The 27646-nt window shown below is 41.2% G+C and overlaps 2 protein-coding genes across 5 annotated transcripts in view; one reads left to right on the top strand and one right to left on the bottom strand.

Annotated features, from left to right (window-relative positions):
* Nucleotides 1-919: 919 nt before the first annotated feature.
* On the bottom strand, nucleotides 920-10797 carry swm (Zinc finger protein swm). Its single transcript, XM_022847544.2, has 5 exons — nucleotides 9307-10797; nucleotides 7041-7229; nucleotides 6455-6592; nucleotides 6051-6298; nucleotides 920-5634 (listed from the first exon to the last, which is right to left on the bottom strand). The coding sequence occupies exons 2-5, from the start codon at nucleotides 7227-7229 to the stop codon at nucleotides 3348-3350; spliced, it is 2862 nt and encodes a 953-aa protein (XP_022703279.1). The 5' UTR covers nucleotides 9307-10797; the 3' UTR covers nucleotides 920-3347.
* Nucleotides 10798-14768: 3971 nt separating this feature from the next.
* The window catches only part of Pdk1 (Phosphoinositide-dependent kinase 1), a 25602-nt gene continuing 12724 nt past the window's right edge, over nucleotides 14769-27646 (top strand). For 2 of the 4 annotated variants that reach the window (XM_022847550.2, XM_022847548.2), the window contains exons 1-2: nucleotides 19007-20000; nucleotides 26647-26936. In XM_022847550.2, coding sequence (XP_022703285.1) covers nucleotides 19639-20000; nucleotides 26647-26936 — 652 coding nt within the window. In that variant the 5' untranslated portion in view covers nucleotides 19007-19638. Of the gene's footprint in view, nucleotides 15216-16945; nucleotides 17294-19006; nucleotides 20001-26646; nucleotides 26937-27646 lie in introns of those variants that run through there. The other 2 variants (XM_022847553.2, XM_086971723.1) reach the window with 2 other exon arrangements.

Below are 27646 nucleotides of genomic sequence, written 5' to 3'. Positions count from 1 at the left end.
TCTGCATTATACATGGCACAATTATCCCAAGCTGTTTCAGTAGCTCTTGGACCTCGCCAAATAGTAGAAATAGAATGAGTGTCGAAAATGTACTTGCTCTACCATGAACGTACATATTTGGGGTCTGAACTCGGCAAAATAGTAAAGTTAAAACCTTAATTACTTTTGTATTAATTGAGTACTCGCTAAGGCGCTGACTATTAAAACCATTTTTTTCTTCAGTTGATAACCCGCGGAAACTGAGAAAAACTGGAAACTGAGAGAAACTGATCCCATCTATATCAAGCTGGCACACCCAATGAACGCTAATTTTGATTAGTATTATCGATAACCTTATTGGTTACACATGGTACAGCAGAAGAGCATTAAAATGTTTAGTCACTATTCCAGTTTTCATTATACCTATAGATGAGCCGGCAAAAACCTTAACTAGGACCCATACATGGCACGTCTGGAGCGATCCACATTTATGTCGTGTCATATCCGCTGTTTTTCACATGCACGACAATGTCTTTGACGAATTTCAATTTCCAGAAGGTCATTTCAAGATCATTATGTTTGTATTCGTTTCTAATAAAATGGCTGAATATTTACGAATACAGCTTGTTTTCACTAAAGATATTTCTGCACCTAAACTAGTGAGGTCTTTGGCTAAATGCGTCATAGGCTATTATTATGCTAAATAGGCTAATTACTTGAGTTGAGTCAGGTTTTCCAGCAATTGCCATAGTAACTCAGAATGTTGCACCTGGGAATTTTTAATGGTCCTCTGAAGACGCCGACAAACTGCATTAGCCACCAAGAGCTTCGAATGTGCACTCCATGCCACGACGCATCCTTCTCGAACATGTACGTATACACCATGTTCTACAATGCAAAGCTAGCAATGTATAAACTACGTAAGTAAAAAGTCGTCCGATTCTATTCAAACTCACTCTTTAGCCAGCCTGTCATTCTACGCCACCGACTTTATAAAAAGAAAAGGTAGGACAGAACGTCTTTCCTTTCCCCTCTTTTCTTTTATATGTCGATAGATAAATGTATTTGCATGTAATTATAGCTTTATATATTGATATTGATATATTCTTTTCATATTTTTTCTCTTCAGCTCAGTCTTCTTCTATTCAAGCTAGAATCAACCCAACTTAAACTTACTTAAACTAAAATCTTAAACTTACTATAGATATTATTTGTTCCGTTTTTCCGGTGGCGACTTGTTTTTCGTCAGCGACTTCTTTAGGTTTTTCATAGTTGCGCATTGTTTTCGTTTTTTTTTTTTGATATTGGCTAGTCGTCCAAAGAGTTCCGCTTTATTAATTTTTCATAGTGCATCCGGTCGTACATCCTTCGCAATCGCATTATAAATCGTGTGTCTGCAGTTACTGTCACTGTTGTGGATGTGTACCGTTGTGTGTACTAATCGCCTGTCGTCGTGGTGATAATAGCGGTACAAATTCCGGCTGTGTTCCACTTAAAGCTGTTCAACAACCGATAGAGTATGCCACGAATTCGTTTGATTGCCAATACGACAACGCGTTGGTTATAACGATTCACCGAAAACACAATGCCATAATACTTTTAGTTTAATAGAAATTCAAATCTCACCTCTTTGCCAAGTTGTCGACTCCAATATATGTTTTTAAGGTTACTTGATTATGGTACATTCCGCAGTGAAATGCATTTTCCATGTTATTCGTAGTTTCTGTTTACAGGGGATTAAACCAATAGACATGATAAGTGCTAATTTAATGGACACTGTTAATAGCCTTTAATTACGAGGTATAAGAAATATAATTGGACACATTCATATCTTTGTGGTGTCAATCAGCTTTACCTCTTCCACGCCAGTTTACTGGTCCTTGCCACGCTTCATTCCATCCACGTACACATAACTGTTATAATAATAATAATAGTAAAGATAATAATCATGATTATTATTATTATTTTATCGTTTTCATTCGCCCAACTCATGGGTTGTTTTTCATCTCCTCTTTAACACAATTAGGTACCCCTTACGTTGCTAGCTTACAAATTTATTTTGTATGCTTTTTCATCACACCTCAGTTGTCAACAACGGAAATGTTACAATGTCGCAATGTTATACATTATAGGTATGATAGCATAGCTCTTTTTATTTATCGTTTTATCCGTGTAATAGTAGTAATAATAATAATATTAATAATAATGTCGAGTCGTCCAAACACGTGCATCCGTCCGTCCATTTGTAGTAATAGGCTATTTTTTTCGTCCGCTGTCTATTTAGCTGCGACAGATAGACCAACGGGCGCGCCATTGGCGAGTTAGCGTTACTGCCGTGCAGTTCAAGATCGGCAGCTCGACAACTACAGTGTTTACACATTCAATCGATATTTAGCGCCAACACAAGCTTCTGGTCCGACTTACTAACTTCGTTGCTTGCCAAGTCAGCAGGCTTGAACCTAGTTTTGAACAAGACCATCCCTTCGTCACTGTACTGACCAGTCAGTCCGTCGTATCATCCATCATTGAGGCCCACCGGGAATTCATGACACGTAGAACTAACTCAATTTGTATGGCGTCATCCACAATTTAAGCAATACATTATCATTATCACTATAACAATCGCAGTAGTGGATGAAGTAAAAATAATAATCATAGTAATGAAACTACTTCCATTCTTACGCCTCATAGGCCTCTCAGTCTTTAATAGAAGGTGTCTCGATAATTTTGTCTTGGTACTCGTTCATTCGTTATTAGTATGAAAAAAGAGCCTTTGTTGTACCTAGCTGCTGTACCTGGCCTTTGAAAAGTATCGAAGGCAACAGCTGTACAGGTTCTTCTGGTGTTTTCACCACGTACATGCGCTGTGTGCAGCCAGACATTTTTCACCGATCTTAGTATACATTGAAGCGTAACTGAATGAAGAATCATCTTACGGGCCCCAGGTAAATGTCGTTTCAGATTCTGTGTCCCATTTTACATTACCCGCTGACCCCCATTACGAAAGAGGTTTTGACAGCTTTTAGATATAGACGACTGTAGTTACTCAGTTGAACTTGTATTTCGTACCGCGACAAAAAACGTACGACGTTAATATTATTGACTTACAAATACTATTTCTATCTCACCTCGATAATCAGCTAACACAGACTCATGACACGGCTGTGTTCAACCGAGGGCACAAACAGCCTTTCGCTTCGGAAAGCCGAAGGCCTGCTGTACTGACTTCTATTCAACAACACATACACAGCGCTAGGTACAACAAACGCCATGGCCTTGCCTTCATTATATATGAACGTTTTTCTTTATATATATATATATATATATATATATATATATATATATATACGCACGTACTGTCTCCTCGCCTAATGCCGCCACGACCTCGCCTCCTCATCATCGTCGTCGTCTTCGAGAAGACCCCTATGATCTACATCGTTCGCGCAGCTGTTATTGTCAATCAACTTGTGCGCCGCGTTTGCCGACAACCCTAATACAGAATCGTCCCCTGCTGCACCTGTTGACCTTTTTCCTATTTCTGAAGTGTTTGAAGCCTGACTAGTCGTAATATTAGTAGTAGTAGTAGTATTAGTAGTAGTAGTAGTAGTAGGTGATATTGTTGTAACTGTGCTGCTCGTTGAGTCTCCAGCGGGTCCGACAGCGTTTTCTTCTGCTTTTTCATTAACGGCTGCTGTGCTGTTATTTTTTTCTTTGTTATTCGAGTCCCTTAGCTCTGCTTCTTTTTGAACCGTCGGCGTTTTTGAGGGCTGAACTTGCTGGTGCTGGTCCTCTTTCCAGTGCCACTTAAGCGGTACACCTCGAAACAAGCCACCTCGATTAACGGCAAACTCAGCATCTTTTCGTGTTGCAAACGTGAACAAAAAATGTTTGGCATCGCCTTCACCCTCTTCGGCAACATTTGCGACCTTACCGTATCGCGAAAGGTGTTTACACAAACCGGCCATTTCTAGCTGGCCAGAAAGTACGGCAACCACGCGCGGCCGTTTATCGATTGCTAACTGACCGTGAACCTTACTTGAGGCAGCCTTCATTGAACCGGCAGCAGCCTGACCGGCAAGTAATCCCTTGTGACCGAGACGGCCATGCCAAACGTTAGCTGAGTCGAGAAGGCCTAACGTTTTTGCCTTATGACGAAGCGCTATCAGTTTCTGCTCAAGTTGTCTTGCTTCTGCAGGATTTTGCAGCTGCTTCGCTTGCATTTGGCGGTAGAGATCAAGCTCAGCATCGAGAAGCTGTTTCTCACTTGTTATTTCTGGCAACAATGCGCCAGGGGCCTGCTTTGGCCGTAAGCTGTCAATCATCCTTGCTAAATTTGCCATCAAGGTTTTGATCTGCTCCTTCTCTGCTTCTGAAGTTGACTTCTCGTAACGTTCACGCAAACGCTTATCCTCCTCGACATACTTTTCGTATAAACGGCTCTTTTGAGAAATCAACTGGGCCGATTTATCGGCTTGATTATCTTTTTTGAGTGCCTCGGGGTTTGGTTTCGGTATCTTTTTTGGCGGGGCACTTACGTCATCTTGGCCACCCAAGCCACCATGCTGCTGCTGCTGCTGCTGCTGTGGCAGCCGTTTCTTAATCTGTACTCCTCCTGCACTACTATTGTTGTTATTATGATTAATATTACCGTGAGTTGGTTGATTTCCGCCCAGCACGGTTACTCCTCCTGAAGCAATATTGTTACTGTTCGTGTTGTGCCAGAAAAGCTTAATAAACCGATTGCCTAAGACGGCATCCGTCGACCGATATGCGCCATTAGCTTCATGGTGTTTTGAAAAACTAATCAAAGCACTCTCTGGGCAGCCTTGGAAGTTAACTTGAATATTAGTAATGGTGCCGTACTTTGAGAAATACTCATTCAAAGTAGCTATATTGTTTTGCGCGCGCGGAATTCTACGAACCTCCAGTTCTGTTCCGCGTTGGAATCGCGTGGGGGGCGGACCCCGAGGATTGTTGCTGTGGTTTTCATGTTGTGGAGCCACAACAGTCCGCTGAACCTGCGTCAAGTTGTTGCGAGGAATCGTGACCAATTCCCGCTGCACGTGCGGTGGCCCAACGCCACCTCCGCTTGGAGGCGCTGGTGGGCCAGGCTGGTAGTTCCAACTACCGCTTACTGTTCCACCACCTGTGCCGTACGGCCCAGCACCAGTAAGGTGATGGTGACCCGGCGGATGAGAATGTACAGAGTGGTCATGGGGCCCGTGTGGTTGCTGATGGGTATGCCGCATATCGGGTTCAAGCGGATTGTATTCTGGAACCACTGGTGCTATCGGTACGCCATTGCCGCCACGCATCGTCGGGTTGTATGGTGGAGGAACAGTAGAGTCTAGGATGACAGGGTCGGTCCCGTGGTCGAAAGGGCAAAGCTCACCCTGTATACAGAAGCCCTGTTCGTCGAAATCACGACACCGTTCGCGTCGGCTGCCGAGATGCCCTGTGGCAGCCAGCGAGCTATTGTGTTTACGGGTTAGTGTGTCGCGCAGGTCGCGAAGTGGAGGTGGCGCAGGTGAACGAGATCGCGAACGCGAATGCCTCGCGGTAATTCGCCCTCGGTGCCGTCCCGGTGGTGGACTGCGGGAACGCCCCTTACGACCTCCGCGATATCGTTCGCGAGAGCGTGACCTGGAACGGCTCCTGAAATCATATAAATTTGAAAGACAATTACATAACAAATATTCGTCCCGCATAATAACAGTACAAAGGCACAAAGATTAGTTTGGTATTTACTATTTTATTCTAGACAACTTGTAAGAATCGTCGTATGCATAAAAGTAAAAATTCTGTACCAATCTCTTAACAAGACAACAGTTGGAATAGATTTGAACACCTTATTCCAGCAAGAGTAAATTTTGTTGAGCAATCATCTCACAGACGCTAGCGCAGATGTGGCGCAGAGAGGAACAGTATCATTCGTAAGGGAGCAAAACCTATACCACACAATTGCCACTGCATGAAATGTAGATTGTATAGATCTATATAGATCTAGATGAAAAGTCTTGTAGATCGAGGTCTTAAGCTTGAAGTTGTTTTAGAATTTTCGGAAAACTTACCTAAATCGCCTTGGAGGTGGAGAGCGCGACCTTCTCAGTGGTGATCTCGAACGTCTTCTTTGACTAGGCGCCACGTGAGGGCTCCTGCTTCGTTCTTCATCTTTACTCCGTTCACGACTTCTACTTCGGCTCCGGTCGCGAAGAGCCCCTGCCTTTTCTTCTCTTTCCTTGTCTTTGTTGGCCATTGATACGATCATCGGGTCAGGCTTTTTGTCAACAATGAACGCAAGACCTTCCGCTCCAGCACTCTGTTGGGCCGAATCAATAATGGGCAACTTTAATAGAAATAACTAAACAGTACTACAGCAAAATAAGGGACTATCATGTGCGCTAGAAGGTATGCATTCTTAAGATAAATCATGCCAAGTATAAAGGAATTTCACTTTTATATAAGACCGGCTTACTTTGTCGGATTGTTCGTCGCTTTTCTTTTTGCCCCGGTCTCCAGCGCCTCTACTACCGTAAGGTTCGAGGTAAGCCTTTGACTCCAAACAGTCGAAAAGTTCATTAACAAACTTTTGCGTATTATCGTTGAAAAAAACCTACGAAATGGGATTTATACGTGAGCGAGAGAATTTTGTTAGCTGTAAGACTATATATTTTGCAGTTGCGTGCAACAAATCTGTAATCACTGCGAAGGCTATGTTACCCAAGAACCCTAAGCAACTACATCCAACCTGTTTGCAAAAAAGAATTTACGTAAAGGAAAAGAAACATTTTTCTGACAAATGCACGAACAATTCCATTGTACACATTACGCATAAAGGACAAATATTAATATAACTGTTCTATAGCAGGCGTAAATATATTTCTATTTTAAGAAGTAATACAGAATTACATGGTATTATGTAATATCTTATTTATAAATGTCATTATCATGTTCAAATGTATGTGGTTTTCCAAAACGATAATTTCTAATTACCGCGCTAGATGAATACTGATACGGAGTATATATCAAAAGCGTAGACTGTACGTTATATTACTACAAACCTTAAGCTGTTCGAGACAGTCACTACGAAGTTCCTCTGTGCTCCGATCCTTCTTCACCAGTGCCACAACGTACTTCATGAGGCTCTCGCAATCCGAGCCCCAACCATACGCATCGAGAAGACAGCTTCGGAGCCAGGCCTTTAACTGATCCAGTGACTCGGCGGTCAAGCCTAGGCCACTGCCCACCATCTACAGTTTTGGGGCGCAGCCAAAATAGTGTTTTCAATTAATTAAACAAGCCATTATTTGCCACATTAAGAAACTAATATTTAAATTTCTCGAAATTAAACGAAAGACTTTTTGAGTATAATTATATTTGCATAAACTAAATTTAATAACCCTTGTCATATATTATGTTCGTGCTAGCACCTTGAAGCTTAGGATTAGTGCTAAATTCGTTAAAAGCAACTATATGTACTACCCGGGAGAGTTATAATCGAAAAAAATTACTTACATGGTGGTTTCAAAGGCATTTTTCCTATAATAAAATAGAACAACGATACATTTGCAAAGTATAGAGACGAGATTTATGATTTTTTTGTTATTTCTTCATCTATCCAAGAGCAATTAAGACAGCAGTATTCTGATGGCGCTACCGTGTTGTGTCACCTCAGTAGATGTCCCATTCAATTGCCTTTTACATATTCCAACCCTCATTGAACAATGACCCATATATGAAACGTATCTCATAATTCCGCTTTTCATTGCAGAATAAGCCGCAAGAACTTTCGATAGTCTTCTATAAAAATGTAAAATTTACTAATGAAACAATAACTGATCAAAAGTACAGAATATTTGATTGATTAAAAATAATTATTTTGAATAACCGATATGCAAATCGAGAAGCAACACAGCTTTCGCTGTTTCAGTTAGCACGCGCCGCCTTCGAAAAGGTTTTATGCAAGCTGAGTCTGATAACAGACAAAATTAATAAATCGTAGGCTTTTGCTGGACATAATTAGGTCGAAACATCCTTCCGTAGAGCAGGAGGAATGCGCAGGTTTTTGTAATCGTATTTTATTTTAACAAGTTGGATATCATAAACTGTTTGATGCCAATAGAGGGTCGATTACAAAGATATAGAATGTTAATAGGTGACTCAACTTCCGCGTTGTCTTTACTTTAGCACATATCTGCATTTTTTACGAGTTTTCACCAGAGTAACTGTAATTATACTCCATTGCAAGCTTAACCTAAATATGCCTGTCTAAAACAAAAGCATCTCAGAAAAACCAGTGTTTGTATCAGTACCGTATCTTACAACACAAAATTATTATTATTATTCTTTAAATATTTTAAATTATAAAACAAAAGTTGCTTAAATATCAGAATGCTCAAAGTATTGTTTCCATCTGTATGTCTGTCTGCGTGCGTGTGTATCAAGGCAAATTTTCCAAGCAACTAATTTTAACGGTGCAGAATAACAAGTAATTCATTATTTAGAGGATCGAAAAACTTAGTAACCATTTGATCATTTGTACTTCGCGATGATAAAGCGCTTCATATCCTAGATACAACAAATGTACCCGTTCTAATGTTTTCATATATTTTGCTGATCCAACAACAATAACTATGGCTAAGTAAAGCTCTCAGTATTTTTATTATTATAGTATAAGTTATTATAGTATAAGAATCATATTATAGTATAAGAATAGCCCCAAAGATATATCTTTTTGTTACTCGCGAATCTCTATCCATCACCCATTCAAATTACTTATAGCTAGATCACGTAACATTTGACTAAAATGTAATGCGTACATAATTTCTATATCACTTAAGCTGCCTGAACGATATAATCAGTACAATTTACTTTTGAATAACCACTCTCCACTTTGTACCAATTCTGATTTAGGTCATACCATTGATTGGTGCAAATCAATCATGCAATTCCTAGCACTTCGTAAAATTTCATAAAAAAAGAACAGGAGTTAGTCAAATATCGTCAAAAAACTTTACTTTTTTTTCAGCAGGAAATCTGCCCGAAAAGATACTATCACACATGCGAGGGGCAAAGTGCTGTTATAATTATATATGTCGCTATTGTCTAGATTTTTGAACACGAATTGTTTGGGAATATATAAGCCACAGCATAAAACGATGCTGGGCGGTGCATAAACGATTCAGAAATGTCGACCTTATTATAAACGTAATTATGACCATCTGGTATGTTTCTGTCTCTGCGTGAGGTATTTGCAAATGGGCAACATGATCAACTACTGTTATTACTACCTGAAACGACCTTACAAACTCCTTTATGATCAATTACCCTGATTGATTGCGTCGGCCGTCCCGTAGGTAAACAGTGATGATTTTATAATAAGTTGTTGTTGTTGCTGCTGCTGCTACTGTTGTTGTTGTTGTTGTCGTCGTCACCGTTTCTAAACACAAGAGATTTGGTCCAACTGCCGCAAAATTACGAGGATCAATCCGATATGATGCTTAAATGTATGTATATATAAGGATTCAACGGAAGGTGTCGACCTCAACACCCCACGATGAGGGAGTTAGCTCAACTGGGAATTCGTCCGAATAGCTACTTCACGTCCTGTGGCTACAATTTTAATCGTAAACGCAGTGGTTACGAGAACTTCGTGTGAGCAATGATGGCTTCCGAGACGAAAAAGTAAACGAGCACAAGTCAGACGGTAGCTCCGGTCCTGCCCTGATAGTGATGATGATGATGCTGTTATTATCTGTGCCGGGCAGCGGACGAACGGTTGGTGTGCGTTGTCGTATATTCCAGCAGAATAACAGCGATTTCAAGTTACGCTCAATCAATTTTATGCCACATCCTGACAGTGCAGGCGCCCTGAACAGACATTTCTTATGCCATTTGATCTTCTAATTCTTAAGCCACCATGAATGAACACTTGGTCTATACATTAACAAGCACAAGGGTTGATAGCCGCAATGCGTTTGATATAGTAAGAACCAACCAGCAAATATTATTCCCACCTTCGTCCAGATAGAAACCACAGGCCAGACTACACGCACTACCAAACAATATGCTGGTAATAGCAGCCGTAAGCAGTTGTATCTAACAAGACGACGACGACGATGACGACCACGAACGTAGCGCCAATACTACCATCAACAACAACAACAACAATATTACATACACCAACATTGGCACCCGTAATTCATTCATTCGTTTCTCCATTCGTCAAGTGCAAGCAGCCGCCGCGTAGCAGAATAACGAGCGGTGAACACAGCTTAGGCTTGTGATTCATGATGACAGAGCGCAGCTGCATTTTGAGTGCGGGCGGAACAACATGATGGAGGCAATTCAAGCGATATAAATTGATGCATTTCTTTTTGTTATTAGCTAAGTATATCAAATGGTTTCATTGGCTTATGAGGAGGTATTCAAGGCTAAACAAGCACTCATCTATGTATTTGCTGTCTCACCCCTAGTCAATATTTGGTCGGAGAACCAAGTACAGCCATTGTACTTCTTCTTTGTAAAATTATTCATCTGTCCAATGTAGTTCTCCTCGAATGCTGGAAAACAAGTTTTAATAGGTTTGTTGTGAGGGGCAAAGGGAAGCGGCCACGTACCAGGATTTCATCCTGAAGTGCCGTTGGTTGGGGAACGACGATGTGGATATTACTTTACGCAGGGCGCACGTGAGAGATCGTGGTGATTCTTACGTAACCGTCATTTTCAAGTTGTAAGGGCAAAGCTAATATCTGTCTTGTTTCTTTTAAGTTTCCCTCTCGTTGTGTTTCTTGCCACATCCTCAGGACAAATCCTTAAAAACATCTCTGTAATGACCAATAAATGTATCAAGTGCGCTACCTTTTCAAGGAATTTTTGTTTGATATTTTATTGGTTAGTTATAAAATTCGTCTTTCCTATACCTTATCAAGGTCCATTAAAACATGCAGCTTTATTCCTTTGCCATTTAACATGTAGAGTTTTGTAGTGAAAGGTTTGCATACCTGATTTCGCCTTCTTGGAAAACATTGGGAACTGTCTCAGGATTGGAAGGTCAATGTATACTGAAATGTATAAAGCTTTATTCATATATGAACATCTTACGAATCAATACGGAACATTTTTGCTATGATCTTCTGTACACGTTTGAATTTTTTTCCCTATGCTTCGAATGGGACCCTAATAGAAAGGGTACGTTTACCCACACAGAACTTACCGTCTGCTTTTGTCTCGGCATATAAATAATATTCTCGGTAATGCACTATAGCACCACCAACTATAGCAAAAGCTAGAGAAAGATCGGTTCATACAGAAGACGTTATTTGTTGAGGTACCTGGTGTACACCTGGCGGTCGATCCATTTTTAATTGCGGACACATAAAAAATTGGTTTGACCGCTTAATCATAAATGTTTTTAATTACTAAATAACAACGAATGTAAACGTAATGTACGAAATATGTAACGATTGTTATATTTAAAAAAAATCGAATTGTTTAGTGCTGCTTTAATGAAAGACGTAGGAAACCTTTTTCATGGTTGGTTCATTCGTAATTCATGGTTTGTCTTGATACACAGCTGTTACCTTCTTTGGTTACAACCAGCTTCAAACCCGTCGAATTCAGAAAAATTCAACTACATCGCCCAAAGTGAACGACACGCCGTTTGCATCAAGAATAACAGGCTAAAGAAAGAAATCCGTATTCACACAATGGGGTTGTATATATATATGTATATATATATATGTCGGTTTTAGGTGTTAATCTGGATCAGTTATCTGGATTGTTTTACAAAAATTCATTTTATAAAAGTAATTCAGATTGTTTTATATAGTTGTAATATTTTCAACCTGCTTGTATAAATATAGTACGCAAGCAGACTCGGCAGTCATTGTGTGCAAAGAATACTTCAGGTTCACTCAGTAATTAGTGTTGAGTAACAATCTCTGACTACGGTAGGATTAATAATTACCATAATTTTGTCGTGTTTTGAATTTGTTGATGGCTTGGCAAAAAAACGTTTCTTACTGTTGTTAGCATTGTAACTTTAAACATTATTTATCAAGGATATGATATGCATTCCTTTTGTTACTTTGTCGTCTGGTCATTCAGTTCGACTGTCGCAGGGAGCCGAAACCCGAAACTAGATGACATCCTATATCCAATCCAACTATATGCTGTTACAGCTTATATTTGCCATTGAGCTTAACATTGCCATTATTATATAAGATTTTCCAGAACACGGAAGTATGTATATAATAATCTGGAATAATTACATCAGTTTTATCAGGACACATGTTGTCGCATGTCCTTTAAAACGCATATTCTCTTCGAGCTTCCGAAAGATTTTTAACTGTGGGTGGCGCAATATTAGCATGATTAGACCTGCCAGAGCCTCGCCCAAAAAAATAACAATATCGATCTTTTGTGCGTTTTGAAATTAAAAAAAATATGTTATTTGCTATTGTTATTTCTCAAATTATTTTCGCTTCCGTTTATGGGAGGCGAAGCGTGCCTGTGGACATGTTCGACTCCACACCAAATCTTAATCAATCAACGAGAACAATTGACAACTGCAAGCAGTTGCGTGGAGGCATAATACCAGTGTTAAAAACGTTGTTTTTATTCAATTTGAGACTCAGTAGATTTAAGATGGAGACTAGAGATACACTAGAAATACGTTGTTGTCTAGGTTTGAACCCACAGAGAGACATGGGACGCTTACATTTCTTCTGAATGTTTGAGATTATGAAGGTGGCAACTGGCGTGATGTTTAGTTTGAACAGCTTGATAACAGTCTCATGTGACACAACATCAACAGTTATCATGTGGCGGTAGACTTCTAATAATCTCATCGTCCACGGCAGGGTTACGGAGAGTGTCTTTAAAACTATGTAATATACACCGTTTGTTTTCGTGTCTGCTATAGTAAGTCTACACTTTTCTTATTCATTCCTCTGTTGTCTTAATTTGTACTTTGATTGAAATCCGATATACCTTATTTCCCTTTTTAATTTTCAGGTACAGCCACGTTTACTGCCTAAACACAAATCGTTACACACCGCTTATTACCTTCAATCAATGACAGTTCTACCTATTTCATATTTATATCTATTTTATATTTATATTATTAAATATATCGAACACAGACGGGCAGCCATCGCCCATGCATGCATTGTCTTATTACATGCATTTCTCAAATCTTCGCGCGCCTCCGCTGTATTCTGGCTTGAGCGCCACACCGGCTTTTTTATGACCTTTATACTACAACAAAGGCTTGCTTTTGCACAGTTACTTCCATAGCACACGTAGGAAGCGCACACAATCATTTGAATTGATTGGAATATCAACTATCTCTAGGGAGCCACGATACATGCACTGCTATCTGAAAACATTGACAATAACATATTCCGAGCGAACGACGTCCGAGATCATTCGGTTAGAGTTTATCGAAGGGGAGGTGAATAGTGTCAGAGACACTATCGATACACTCGCCATAATTCGACAGCCGGTAGTCACTCTGCTGCGCCACTAACACGAAGTAGTACTTCAGGAATACGAAACATTAAAAGACGCACGCTAACCTCGACCCAGAATACTCGACCAATGAGCGGTCAGCGAAAAAAAACAGCTGAACTACAAAAACGCGGAAGCTGAATTATCTTTGGTATGTGCGAGTGAGCGCAAGCCCAACGAAGCCTGCGGTTCGATTTTTCCCCTTCTGGCATTTGTGTTGACATGTCCGCCCGTTAAGCTCGAAAAAACGTGGCGGTTTAGGTTGAAATGTGAGCGTAAATACGCTACTGGCCGCGTTGGGAGCCAGCCCGAATCGTTGGGAGCCGAAATTATGTTTATCAGACGAAATACCGGACGCAAAACAGCACATGTAGACAGTCAGACTCATCAGCCGATCGAATCGTCGTCGTGGGTCGGGTCGGCTGCTATTGGTGATGCTGTTCCTGCTGTTGGCATATGTTTTGATCTAGATGCCAATAATTTACTTCTCTGCGCGTCTGGCGTGGGCCTCGCGGTGACACGCGGGCGTACATAGGCAGCCGGACATAGGACACTCTACCAGCAGCATGAACCGGCCAAGTAGACCGGCAGAAAACTAATTTGTGTAGGGGTTGTATGATGGCGGAGAAAGTGTCCTAAAAAATACGTGTGAAGAAGTCGAGTACGGAGAGAACGGGCAAATCCCGCTGTTCCTATTGAGAGCGGCAGCAGCTGCTGCTGCTGGTAGTTGTTTGGCTTGGTTGGGCGGCGACGGCAGTGCTGTGTTGTCGGTAAAACGGACGGACGGACAGACAGACAAGTGGATGTCCATCCGCTTCGATGGTGCTATTGCTGTTAGGAATTGCGCTCTCACCCTCTGCGGTGGCTGCCGCTGCTGCTGTTGTTTTGTGCTGGTGATAGCTTTGCTATTGTTTTTGTTAGTGAATGTGACGGTGCAATGGCTGAGTGAGTGGCCGATTGACGACAACGATACGACAGGTAGACCAAAAAACGATGTGAGCTAGTCCCTGAACTACGATTGCTGCTGCTGCTGCTGCTGCGGCCGCCGCCGCCGCCGCTGCTGCTGCTGCTGCCGCGGCCGCCGCCGCCGTCGCTGCTGCTGCTGCTGCAGTGGTCTCTATCATCCGATAATATGTATAGCTCCAGAAACACTACTGCTATGGTTAGAATCACTAATGGCTACACCGAGAACAGTGAAACAACAAGGTGCCAATTCCGCTAGTACTAGCATTACTATTGAGTAAGTGATCGCCTATGGCAGTTGCCTAACTGTGCTTCTGTTTGTTTATGCTGCGTCTTCTCCGATCGCCACCCGCCCGTCAGACCGACCGCCCGCGTGTCTGTTTCCCTGTCGCCACCGCCATCGGATCGGGCGTAGGTTCCCCCTTTTCCTTGCCGCCCTTGCTATGGCAGGGTAACTGTTTGCAACTAACGACGACAACGGCCGGACAAAAAGTAACCAGCAACGTCCAAACAGACTATAAAGATCCCGCTGGTGCCTTTTTTGTTGTTGTTGTTGTTGTCGTCGTCTGCCTGCGTGCGTGCGCCGGCTGCTGTTGCAGGGTTATGACGGTGTGATGGTGCTCGTGGCACTGGTAGAGTCTGTCTTATTGTAGTGATTGTGAGAGTAGAAGTGTTCTCTGGGTGGGGGGGGGTAACAAAGATAGAAGTGTTGCTGCTCGTGCTGTTGTGGTTCGTTTGTAATGGCTGGTATAAAACATGAGGTACGTATTGTCTGAGGTGTTGTGCTGCTATATCGCGTTGCCGTAGGTGCATTTGCACGTGGTACCGATTAGAAATTGCCAGGTTACTTCGCTAGTCCGAATATCACTATAATGCCACTACGAATGACCAGTAAGCCCTGCCTATAGACCTGCTAACATGACGACAGCGACCACGAATTACTAAAAACGTTTAACAACTGCAGATGGTTTTGATTATTATTTGCAGTAATTTTATATCGTTATTGTGCGGTTGTTGAAACGGATGTGTAAAAACGCAGAAAAAATTCTTTGCTCATATCAAATGTCTTTATTTGATATTTGTTTGCTGAATAGAATCTGTTACCTCGCACATTTTCTGTGTCGGTAAATATCTGTCAAAGCGCAATACACCTTTCATTATCGAACTGTACTAAACTGATACAGTGTCGCTTATATAGAAAGTATAGAGAGAAGAAGACCGTCTCGCGACTTCGGTTGTCTTCATCATTATCATGGTTTAGATACAGTCGTAGAATATACTCGCTCTATATATCTCGCTGTTTTCTTGCTCGTCGAATCGTTGCTGACAAACGCGTTATCAGTGCTTACTGCGGTCGTAGATAGCGTTGCTATTGTTGTCACAATACATTCAAAGCAGTGAATAACAAGACAATAAAATGTAAAAAGCGGGGGCAAAAAGGCAAAGACATTAAAAAAGGATTATCTGGATACAACTATCGCCAACTGACTACGATCGAACAAAGTTCGTCAATTTATTAATAAGTTCTATTTTTTTTTATATTCTATCCATGTCCTGGTTTGCCCGCAGTGCGGGTCATGGCGTATACTACATGACCCACTATTGATGCATATTAAATACTTAAAGGTCAGCAGAAAAAAAAAGTTGTTCGAAAGCGGATTGGTGCTATGAAAATACATGCATGTGCTTGGTTCGTTTTTGGGATTTCGGTACAGTCTATTCATCTTAGAACTGGTCGCGTAGTACCTGCAGGTCGAAACTACTATTAATAACCGGTCATCTGTTTTTACTTCACGTGTGTTGCCGTCATCGAACCCAAAGCTTTAGTAGATGTATGCATGTATTGTAAAACCGAGTACTGCGTTCATCTCGCGTGTGCCTATATTCAGATGTCGTAGAAAAGTCGATATAGTGACTGATTTTGCTATGCCTGAATGCACTAGAGAACAGCAACGACGAAACGAGTATAGTTATTATTCTCTTTTAACAGAAACAGATTTACACGGCATTGGTGGTGATAAATTTTACGCCCACGTTCGCTCAAAAAAGGAAAGTGCCTGTAAACAATTTCTTGGTGAGGTGCCTGCCCGCAGACCCTGGCTTCGACACATCGGACGTATGTTAAACGCCTGCAATAGACAATGCTCCTATTGAGGGGGAGCATCGTTTGATATAACGATGCCATAACGACCGTTGCAATCAACGAAGTAGAAACATTTGATGATAGTAATAGTAACAAAACTATACAATATTAATATTATCCCTACTATATTAACTATCTACAGCGATTGTCGTCGCGATCGTTGTACCCTTATTGGTCACTGTTAGTGTACGCAGCCCCCGGGGGGTTCCAGATGGGTTTGTCGTTCGGAGCACTAGTGAACGCAATCTCAGTCAGGGATTCGTATGTTTTCCTTGTTCCGGTGTAATAATTACGACAGAAAATAAACGGGCCAGCTTCTAAATCATCATCATCATCGCGTTGTTTTAGGTTGGAGCCTGAGTGTGAACTGGCGCCAGCGCCTCCGCTGCTGCCGTTGTCTCTGCTATCTTTTGCGGTCAACTGGCGCCGTTACAGCTCATGAATATAGCAAGACCAGCAAAAACAACAAAAAAATAGCAACGTCAACAACCTCTATCGCTACATTTCGTCTGAGAAATTTTCAACAACAATAACAACAACAATAACGCTCGCAGAAAAAGAGACCCAGAACAAACGTCGCGTGCGAGAAAGCACAAAACAAAGTCGAGTGCCCGACATAATTCCCGCTGGATCACCAGCCCCCGTTCCGTTAGTCACCCACCGTCTAATTTGCACTCAGCACGAGAAGTTCCAAAGGTGAGTGTGAAAGAAATTTCTATTACACACAGTACATATTGTTGCCAAGTTAAGGATATGTAGAAGGCAGCTTGGAAGAAACGTAGGAAAGTGTAAAATTCATGTAGGTCTTCTTTTACTTGGAGGGGGGAAGACAGTAAATTTTTTCATTCATTAAATGTTAATGGCTCTCTCTGTGATGGTAGGGCTCTGGTAACGTGTTTACCTTCTAAATTTTGAACCAAGTGCTGGTCTAGATTCGAGTCCGGACCTAAATACGCTCCATTTCGTAGTGCGAGACAGTCGTCTGAAACAGTGCTTGATAGCAGGGTTAGACGAAACGTTTCTTATAGGATTAATGGCTACGAATTGTAGAGACAAACCGAATACATTACTTCGTTCGCCACAACGCCTGTAGCCGCATCGTTAGTGCTTCTCATTTTGGGGTTTTCCCGTGTTCTCCCCGCTGTTCTACTAAGTATGATTAGCAACTGGACATATGCGATTCGAACCGTCTAACTGTATTCGATTGATCCTTCTTCATTACTTGGATCCAGTGCCGTTGTCAACGGACAACAAGAAAGCAAATGAGTTCCAAAAATGCCGTGCGGACTTGTTGTACATGTATCTACGTACAGCTCCCGGGATAAACTTTTTGAAGGCTTTGTTTTGATTTGGCGAGTAGAGGCCTCTAACTTGTGGTTGGTCCTTTTTTATCAACGGAGATGAATCCGTGTGTTGCGACGCGCTCGATTCTCTCCGATGCTCTCGATTTGGGGCACACGAAAGCCGCATTCGCGACGTAGAAAGCAACAGGTAAAGATATATGCGTTTGAAATCCATCATAGATAAGTGGGATTATACAGTGTAAGGTAAACGACGAAGAAGTTTGACCATTGGTGTCTTTTACACATAGTTCGTTTTCTATACACAGTCCTTACTCGCCGGTTTGACTTGTTGTCGGATTGGAAGTCTATGATGCTGTTGTCGCGCTTAGGTTGCTTCGCATGCTACGCCGTTGTTGCGAGGGGTGTGGGGTAGGTTAAAGGTGAACCCTTTTAAAATGGGTCCAGCGCAAGCCGGCCGAATGGTTGGGCTTCCGCCTATCTGTTGCAGATACCGGTGCGGCATGGAAATTGCGAGAGTCGCAAATTCAAGCAGAAAAGTAATAGATGGAAATGGCCACGGCGGTAGTAGCGGCTCCGCCAGGAGCAGTAGTAGCCAAGAGCGTCGGCAATTGCAGGATACTACGATGATCGATTATTTGTGGAGGGTGCTTCGTCTGAAACAACTAGCTGACCGACCGAGAAACCAGCTACACGGCCAATCAACGATGCGGCTAACGAACCAGCGAATGTGGACCATAAAATGGCCGTAGTCGCAGCAATGACGGTGGCGGAGCTTTGGTGAGTTCTTCCAAGTGCTGCTGCTGCTGCTGCCGCTACTGCGGCTGCTTGCATTGCCGTCATTTGCTCTTGCCGTGCGGGTTTCCTAGGACGTCGTTCGACTATCGGCTAGCCAATGGCTAGGGGCAGCAAGAGATATTGACGGCAACTGTACGACGGAGGCTTAGCACTGGTGATGACCGGCTGCTGAACACTCGGCTGTCGCTTGTCCATTCACCAGCGTACGCACAGCCGGAGCGGCATAACTCCACCCGATGGCAAATATTATTATCTGTGTATATATAATACTGTATACATACATTTGGTGCTGTTCTGTGTACCGCCGTCTGTTGCCGCCGTCTGTTACCGCCGCCGCCGCCGCTGTCGCTGGTCTGCCTTGCCTTATAGCGTTGTCGTTCTGCTCATGCTCTCCACGAGAAACGGCTGCCGCAGCCGCTGCCATAAGCCTCCTCCAAACAAGTATTATGAGAGTAATGCTTTTTTCACGTGGTTCGAAACAAACTAACGCGGTGCTAGCGGTTCAGTCAGAACAGAGCACCGCAGCACAGAAACGCAGAGCAATGATTGGTCTGGTCGGTCCGTTCTCGGTGTATTGTGCCATTCACACGATGTCATGTCCGAGTGGGAAAATCCTTTGACGGCTGCCGTCCATCGCTATTAATGCTACTCCGCTTTGTTGCTTCACTGATGCTGTCCTCAGAATGGCTCGGTTAGTTGGAGTACAGTTGTACAATTCCTGTATAAGCCAGTAGAAACGGAATAGAATCAAACGAAAGAATAGTGGTTCGTCATCGCCTCGCGCTGTGCTTGGGGAGCTGTGCGAGCAAGGTTGCAGTCGCCGCCGCCGCCGCCGCCGCCGCCGCCGCCGCCGCTGCTGTTGATTTTGGCTCGTCGAACGTGGAGAGACATAGTAGTAGTGCGTACCGAGTGTGATATCTCTGCTTGTGTTCATTTGTGTGCATGTGCGGGTTTGTGAGTAAAGAGCAACAGTGTCTGCTGGTCGGAGTGCACACAGGGGCTCGAGGGGCAGATACGTGTTTGAGCGGATCAGATCAGATTGGTCCGCTGCAGTGCAGAACGTGTGTACGGCAGAAGCAGTTGTTGTGTGTGAACTGTAGTGCAATGGTGCGTCGTAGTAAAATGGCACGAAGTCCAAAGGAGAGCGAGGGTTTATCGAAGGCAGGCTCAGATAGTTTTTCGACGAGTCGATCCGGGCAACAAGACGCACTAGCCCCAGCCAGAAGCGGCATTGGCCACCGGATTATGTCCCTTGTTAGAAAAACCTCTAGACCTGATCGACTCGATGGTGAACAACAGCTCCAGTACGGAAGATATCACTTCAGTTTTGATATCATAAATACAATTTACATAATGTAATGCAGCCTTTATTGTGATGACTGTTACGTTTTGATAAAAGGAAATGTTTGCTTGTTGGCCATGAATAACCAACCGTTGGCTTACCTAATCTGCTTTAGAAAGTGGCTATGAAATACATTTATAATAGCAAAATGTCTGAAAATGTTAGTTGGGGAATCGTAGTATATCCGGTATTTTCTTCAGCAGGCTAATCGCAATATGTGTGTTCAGCACATTTGTTAAGCTAACTCTACGCTCGTTTGAATAAACTAAGGTATTGCATCCTTAGTTTCGCTTAGCTGAAGGCTACTCTCGTCTTTTAAAGTACCCAGTCTCTTAAACTAGAGCTATTCTAGATAGTTTTATTTGTATAATTTTTTTTTGTACCGGCTTTTATTGATGCAGAGCAGCCATATGGATATTTACCAGTAGTTCTGCTACGATATGGTCATGGTTTCATTGAACCCGCGCTGTATACATGTATTAAATCGGTTGCATCATTACATAACCGTTTTTTTTAACTCTTTGCCGACTTATGATTAAATTGGCTACTAACTATTACACGAACTTATATTTTGTCGAACTGCTTCACAAATGATTTCTTTTACGTGTCAACTTTCTTCTTGACTATTTATAGAATTGTTAGTTGTGGGTGTTATTTAACTTATTTTTGAACTGCCAGAGAAGGTGGGAAGTTTAAAGGCTAATGTGATTAAAAATTTACGCTACTGCTACCTACGCCTATTTAATTAAGCAACATCATTAACACATTCCTGTAATACTGAGGAAGCACTTATGATGCTTTTGCGATCGTTAAAAATGCACGCGCCGATTGTCTAAACCAAGGTGGAAGATCTTTTAATATTCGACAGCTAAATGATAATTCACGCGCGTTTGTTTTTCCGTGGCCAATAATGCAAATAATAAAAGTAGGAATCGGAGGTCCTGTATAAAGCGTTTTACATGATTGGTCGCGTTGCTTTGACTCTTTAGGTCAGAAGATCGTATATGAAAATAAATAGTTATCTAAGTAAAAAGAACTCGATTCAGCAATTATTTTTTTTCTTTAATTTTCTTAATTTTTATCAAATTTAGTTAGCCAAATTTAAGAGTTAGAATTTAGAGATTCTTAAAATAACCGTAACTCATTTTAGTGATCAATTCACTGAAGTACCAGCGTACGGTCATGGGTCACGAACTTAACTTTGTGAAGATTCACGGGATGCTTATTAGTTAGACATGACTCAGATTACTCGTAAAACTGGCTGTGATACCCGGGCACATCATTCATTTTAAAAAAAATATATATATTACACCTGTATTCACATGCGCATTTGTAAGTAACTTGTGCTCGAATAGTCTTCTTTAAAAGCTTTAATTCTCTCGTTGAAAGATGCGTCTGAGCTGATGCGTCTGGCCGGATATATATTGTATAGTTATAGTAATAACACCATGTGGCCCTATTGATGCTAGCTTTGAAGATTGGTTTTGGAACACAGCACCGATCTCAGGTTTATCTATCTACTTAACCCATAAACTGAACACGCAACGACGCTTATCTAAGGGCCACATACATCCGGTTGCAGTGGAACGTGTGTATTTTTCCATATTTAATCAAGATCACTTATTCATTCTATACCTATCTTAATAGTATTGGCTCTAATTCCAAGATTATCGGAAGCAGAACACAAGATTTTATTGTTATTGTTAGAGAGTGAGTTTGCAGCTGTTGAATCACTAAGTGCCTGTAGTACGCAAAGCGGTGGTGTTTGTTTTTGTGAGTGAGCGTGTGCGTATCTGTTTGGAAAACCTAATTATTGACCACTGAGTCATTTTTGGCTCAATTTACGTACAAGGTCGAACGTTAAATTGTTCCGAGGCCCAATTTTATGTTTATGTGTACTGTTTACAATTATATCATTAGCGTTGAAGAAGCTTCAGTTTTCGACTGTTAGCGGTAAAGGTCCGTGGGGGAAAATTTGACAATATAAAATTGTCATAAAAACTATGAACTGTAAGTATTAATGTTGTATTAACAGACAGATTGTTGCCTAGACTAACCGGCAATATTTAGTAGTAAAGTAATAAATATACATACACATTCAAGAAGACACGAACATAACATATAATGCCCTTTGTAGGATACATCATACTTTGTAGCATTACTTCAGTCTGCTCCCGTATTGAGTAATGCATTTTGTGCATAGATAAACGCGTATTTAAGGGTGTGTTACTTGGCCTTTTACTAGTGACGGGTCGATATGTAATGGCATATCATATTTATCCAGAATTATTTGCCTTTTTTTCTGAATTGATTTATGCAGAATGAGATCGTGATAAATTTATTATTATCAAAAGTTTATAACTGAATTAAGGGGTTATTAATTATTGACTCCTCAAATTGGCTTGAAAAGATTATCAGAACGGTATGAGCTGTACTGGTCAGTAAGATAGGGACAGCAAAAGGCACCAATAGAGAATTTATAGATATCCTATATTTTACATTCTCAAGACGTTTAAAACAAAAAAAAAAGGAAAAAAAAACACAATATTTCTGCTTCTTCCAACAACACCCGACTTATTCTATTTGCCGAATACATTTAAATCTGAACTCGGCGCTATATAACAATTCTTTGACAAACATTCCTGAGAATATCCCATAACATGATTTTATAGTTATTTATCCAGTTAGCTCTTAATAGAGTAGATATATAGTATGATTGAATGCGGTCAAATAAGCTCCCAGAAAAACAAATCATATAGGCTTTCGTAACCATAATACTTCATTTTAGATTTAAAATTTAGGTACAAACAGGTTACCGTTGCATCGATCATGTGACCTCGAAAAACTAAACAACATAATGGAGAGGCGTAGAAAGCTTATGATAAGAAGATCGTCCAGAATGTTTAGAAGCGTAGATTTCGAATCTAGTACCTCACAGTAACTAATCGCCCCTTCATCACCAGTATAATTCTGTACTGTGTTTCTCCACGTGCTTTTGTATATATATATATATATATATATATATGTATAATTGAAATCTTCGTGTACTGTTGCATCATTGGGGATCTGGTACGGTAAAGCGCTGGCAAGTTCAAAACGTGGGATTTGTTTACAAACGGATATGCTCACATCGAATCGATCATAGGATCCCTTACTACCTTCTCGGTTTCAGTAAGAACATCGGTGAATGTCACCCAGAATTGTCGGCTTTATGAGAAATACCTTCTAATTTTTTGAAAAATCTTTGTTCTTCATATACAGATTGACAATTAATTATGGCGTTGTGAGCACCTTTTAATTTTCCATTTTTTTTTCTTTAGAGGTTGTTTCTTAAAGCCTCTCTCTAAAAGATCATTTTTAGTAAAGGCTAAACTTTTTCAACGTACCCAACTTTGCCGTTCGTGAAATTTGGAGTGACATGTATGCCACTCGTCCTCATACATATACAGTATACGCGGAGCAATTCCCGACACCTTTTAAGGACTGTTTATTGTAACGGACATGCATTCATCAGCTTTTCTTGGGAGAGAAAAAAGCCAGTTTTTTTTCTGAAAACAAAGCGATAAGCTCATCATGGTAGAAGCAAGATGTTCGTATCCCTAGTATGAGTAAACATGAATGGTTGTTTATAGTTGCTATGCCGGTCGAATTTTCACCAAGACTAATAGTGACCCCAGATCAGCTGCCCTTGTTGTCTTCATGCCCAACCTAAAGAATCCATGAAATATATTCATAAACGGATAGTCCATCACATAAAAGTGGTGCAAAACGTTACTTTTGATAATTTCGGGATTTAATTAATGAGAACCTGTTTTTTCAAAAAGGAGTATCTATTGCCAATAAGGTCGTTTAGATAAGCCGTAACATATCCTGCTTTTTGGATTTTCCGCGCTTCTTTTTGCACCTTTTAGACAATTAACTTTCGAAGAACCCAGGGCAACTACTTGTCTTCAATTCAGATACGTTAGATTTTTGTACGTGGCGTATTCTTAGGCCAAGTTTTCTAATGAATATACAAGCACCTACGCTGCGAATGACTCAAAGCCGTAATTAAAGCAACTTCTATTAACGTTCAGTAAACACGTCAGTGAGGGTTTTATATACCAACAATTTTATCCAAGTTGTACAATTTACAAACAAGTAACGTCCAATTTTGTTTTTTTATCACATTTCATTCCCGCAGCCTAAGTTACAGACTTTAATAATGTATTCGACAAACAACCAATCGCATGTCCGCGCTAGTAGCTTTAAACTGCTAGATGCAATCAAGTTGACACGGCGGCAGTACATCCAAACATTTTTTCAGGGCAAGTCGCTTTTTTGCTTATATCAGCTAACATTTAAGAGAACTCAAGGGTACCGACTATGTCCGTTTTGTTCTTGTCGCTTCTGTTATTGAATTTTTTGTTGCTGCGGTTATTTGTTAAAGGTAGATTTACTCTATACAAAATTTCAATTTCGAACAGTGCGTTGACGACAGCTTACAAGCTTAGGTAATCGGATTATAACATTAGTTAATAATAATAGCTCGATTTATAATAATCCGATTTCGTGAACGGCGGCAGGACATTCTATCATGTTAACAGTTTGTTGCTCTATAATATTTAGAACAATGAACGGGGGCACTGAAAATGGGCTTAAGTGCATACGGGACGGCAGCTTTTGCTCTGTTTCTTAGCCGTATTATATGTTTTGACAAAATTGGTTTGTGAAGCTCAATCTGAGTTGGCCTAAGTTAAAGCTTTCCATGTGAATTTTTGGCAAATATTTAACTTAATATTGTCGTCTGCTTTAATAAAACTATTATTACCACTTTGTTTTTCTTTCCTGCTTATGTTGATCATGTTCGCTTTATGAAGTTGCGTTAAAAAAAAACATTCGTTTGCCCGTTGGGCTAGAAACATTTAGGATATCCAAAGGTAAACGGCATAGTTCAGCCATTTGAAGTAAATGTAAAACAACGATATTTTTAGTTCGGGTAAGTTCTTCATGTGCTGCTCGTCTAACACAGTTCATATTCTGACTGACAATAGGATTCTTTCAGTCGATCAAAACCAGCTTTCGAGCTTAAACGATTCTTAATTTAAAAAAAATTGTACCTTAGGATTTATTATATTTGCTTAGTGCTTTACGTAATACGGAGGAATCAGTAATGATTTGAAGTCAACACCGTGATTTTTGCGAGAGGTTTTACGCTATTAAAATTTCTTTAGAATTGGTCCGAAAAATTGTATCCAGAGAACTCGATAGATGTCTGGACGGGTATCCTTCTCTATGGTAAATTTCTCTAAAGAGGTGTGCACGCAAAAGGAGTATACAAGTGTATACAGCTAGAGTAAACAACCTTTGAAGATTGAGAGTTGATACGTGGAATGCAACTGAGAAAGCCGCGACGGGAAGCTTTACTTAGATATAATTTGGGAAAAATGTTTTGCATTTATCATTCTGAATTTTGGCGTTCCAACCGCTCCGGTATAACAATGGTAAGACGAAGTTGTTGGATGGCCGTGTTATAGCTAAAACGATTATTGAAAATTTGAATAACATTGGTATTGAAAACGGAGATAGTATTCAAATGGCTTTGCCCCATATTTCTTACCTATTTCGAAAATTCGTAAATTAGAAACGTACGCTGGATTGTTACCTGGGCTAACAGTCTATAGCTCTATTGGATAAACAGCTATTCGTTTTTCTTTACTGCATGAGTGTTTGAGTGCAGACAACCTTATTCCCAGTAATGACGCACCATATTTACTGTCTACCTATACAAGTAAATTAGCAGTAGCCTACAGTAGCAAGTAGAATAGGTACGAGTCGTTTTGGCCCTGTTACAGCCATATAGTTCTCTAGTGTTTCCAGTGGTCGTGTATACTAACATATAGGCCTATTTTATTAAAATTGCCAATGGGTTTGTGACTAAGACAAACAATACGAACTCTATTTGCAGAGATAATAGCATTAAGGATGCAAAAACAAAACCGCTTATCTAATCTTTGCGGACGTTACGACTGTATCGAGATTTTGTCGTTATCACTAGCAATGAAATTTTGACACGTCACACTGCTGCTGCTGCTGCTGTTGCTCGTACTGTCCCAATGTGACGCAACATAATTATCTGCATGCTTTTTAAGCAGAGCAGTTATAGGGAGAAGATTACGTAACATTGTATCATACGGGAGGAAAATTGGCATGTTTCGAGGAATGGGATAGGAAGTTCTCGATTAGATATTTTGTGACCAATGGGAAAAAACGAAAACTAAAAAGAAGGACATGTTAAATGATATTGCGATACGGTTGAAGTCGATAAAATGAAAACGGTGGTACCGAGTGTTCAAGGTATATTTTTATTATTGAAACAAATATACACCATATTTCTGCAAACGATATGTTATTTTGAAACTTTTTTTTTTAAGTTACGTGTCTGTGTCGAGGCTGCATAAGATTTCCATTCCATCTCATGTACAGGTGTCCGTCGATTACTAGAATCTAAAACTAATATTATGTTGTTTATCTATGATTACATATCTGAATTTGCTTTGAAACAATGGATACATATAATTGGTTATAATGTGAAAAGAGAATTTAACAGGGTTTCTTTTTTGCTCCAGGATGCCTGACGGGGTTGGCGGAGGCGGGGGTGAAGGTGATCCTCGAAGTAGTTCGGCGGATTCATCAGTCGGAATTCGTCGAGAAAGTGACACTGGTGACTCTGCCACAGCGTCGAATCGTCTTGGTGATCAAATTCAACACGCAGATGACAAGCAGAGCGCTAGTCACCGTGCTAGCGAACCGCGTAGACCAACGGTCAATGATTTCTATTTTGGAAAAATGCTTGGAGAGGGATCTTTTTCTGTGGTATACCTCGCTAGGGAGGTGCGGACGCAAAAGGAGTACGCAAGTGAGTGCAGCCGGAGAGAAAATGATTAAATTTACCATTGACAAGGACTAGCCTATACAGTAATCCGATATTAACTGAAGGGTTGACACGGCCATGATGACCACTCTGTTAGGATTGCATGAAATGCACATTAACATGTCTAATATCGTATTTGACAAATGAAAGCGTCAGTGCAAATCATAATACCTTAGAGAAAAATCTATAAGTGACCGCGGCCTCTCGGTAGTTAAATGTAGTGTAGTCCAGGTCTTTCAATAGGTCAATTAGTCAGTTAACACTGCACATACGCGCACCGACACACATGCACACGCACATAGGGACACAAAGGTACAGAGACAGACACCAACACATATAGCCATGCATGCTCAGACGCACATAGATATACGCACACACGCACGCACGCGCAAACACACACACATGCACGTACGCGCACGCGCACACACACACACACATGCACGTACGCGCACGCGCACGCGCACGCACACGCGCACACATGCACACGCACGCACACACACTCGCGCACACACGCACACACACTCGCGTACACACGCACACGCACGTACACACGCACACGCACGTACACACACTCGCGCACACACACATACGCACACGGAAACACACACACACACGCACACGGAAACACACGCACACGGAAACACACACACACACGCACACGGAAACACACGCACACGGAAACACACGCGAACACG

Source organism: Varroa jacobsoni, unplaced genomic scaffold (assembly GCF_002532875.2).
Source record: "Varroa jacobsoni isolate VJ856 unplaced genomic scaffold, vjacob_1.0 scaffold_1296, whole genome shotgun sequence".
Classification (NCBI taxonomy): domain Eukaryota; kingdom Metazoa; phylum Arthropoda; class Arachnida; order Mesostigmata; family Varroidae; genus Varroa; species Varroa jacobsoni.
Note: the sequence above shows the minus strand (reverse complement) of the source record. Positions and strands in the feature narration are given on the sequence as shown.

Bases quoted from the DNA above. Each gene is read 5' to 3' on its own strand.
- swm (XM_022847544.2), bottom strand. From the start codon at position 7,229: ATGGTGGGCAGTGGCCTAGGCTTGACCGCCGAGTCACTGGATCAGTTA. The intron at 6,593-7,040 runs GTTTGTAGTAAT...CCCATTTCGTAG, and splicing joins ACTGTCTCGAACAGCTTAAG to GTTTTTTTCAACGATAATAC. The intron at 5,635-6,050 runs GTAAGTTTTCCG...ATATGATTTCAG, and splicing joins CCACCTCCAAGGCGATTTAG to GAGCCGTTCCAGGTCACGCT.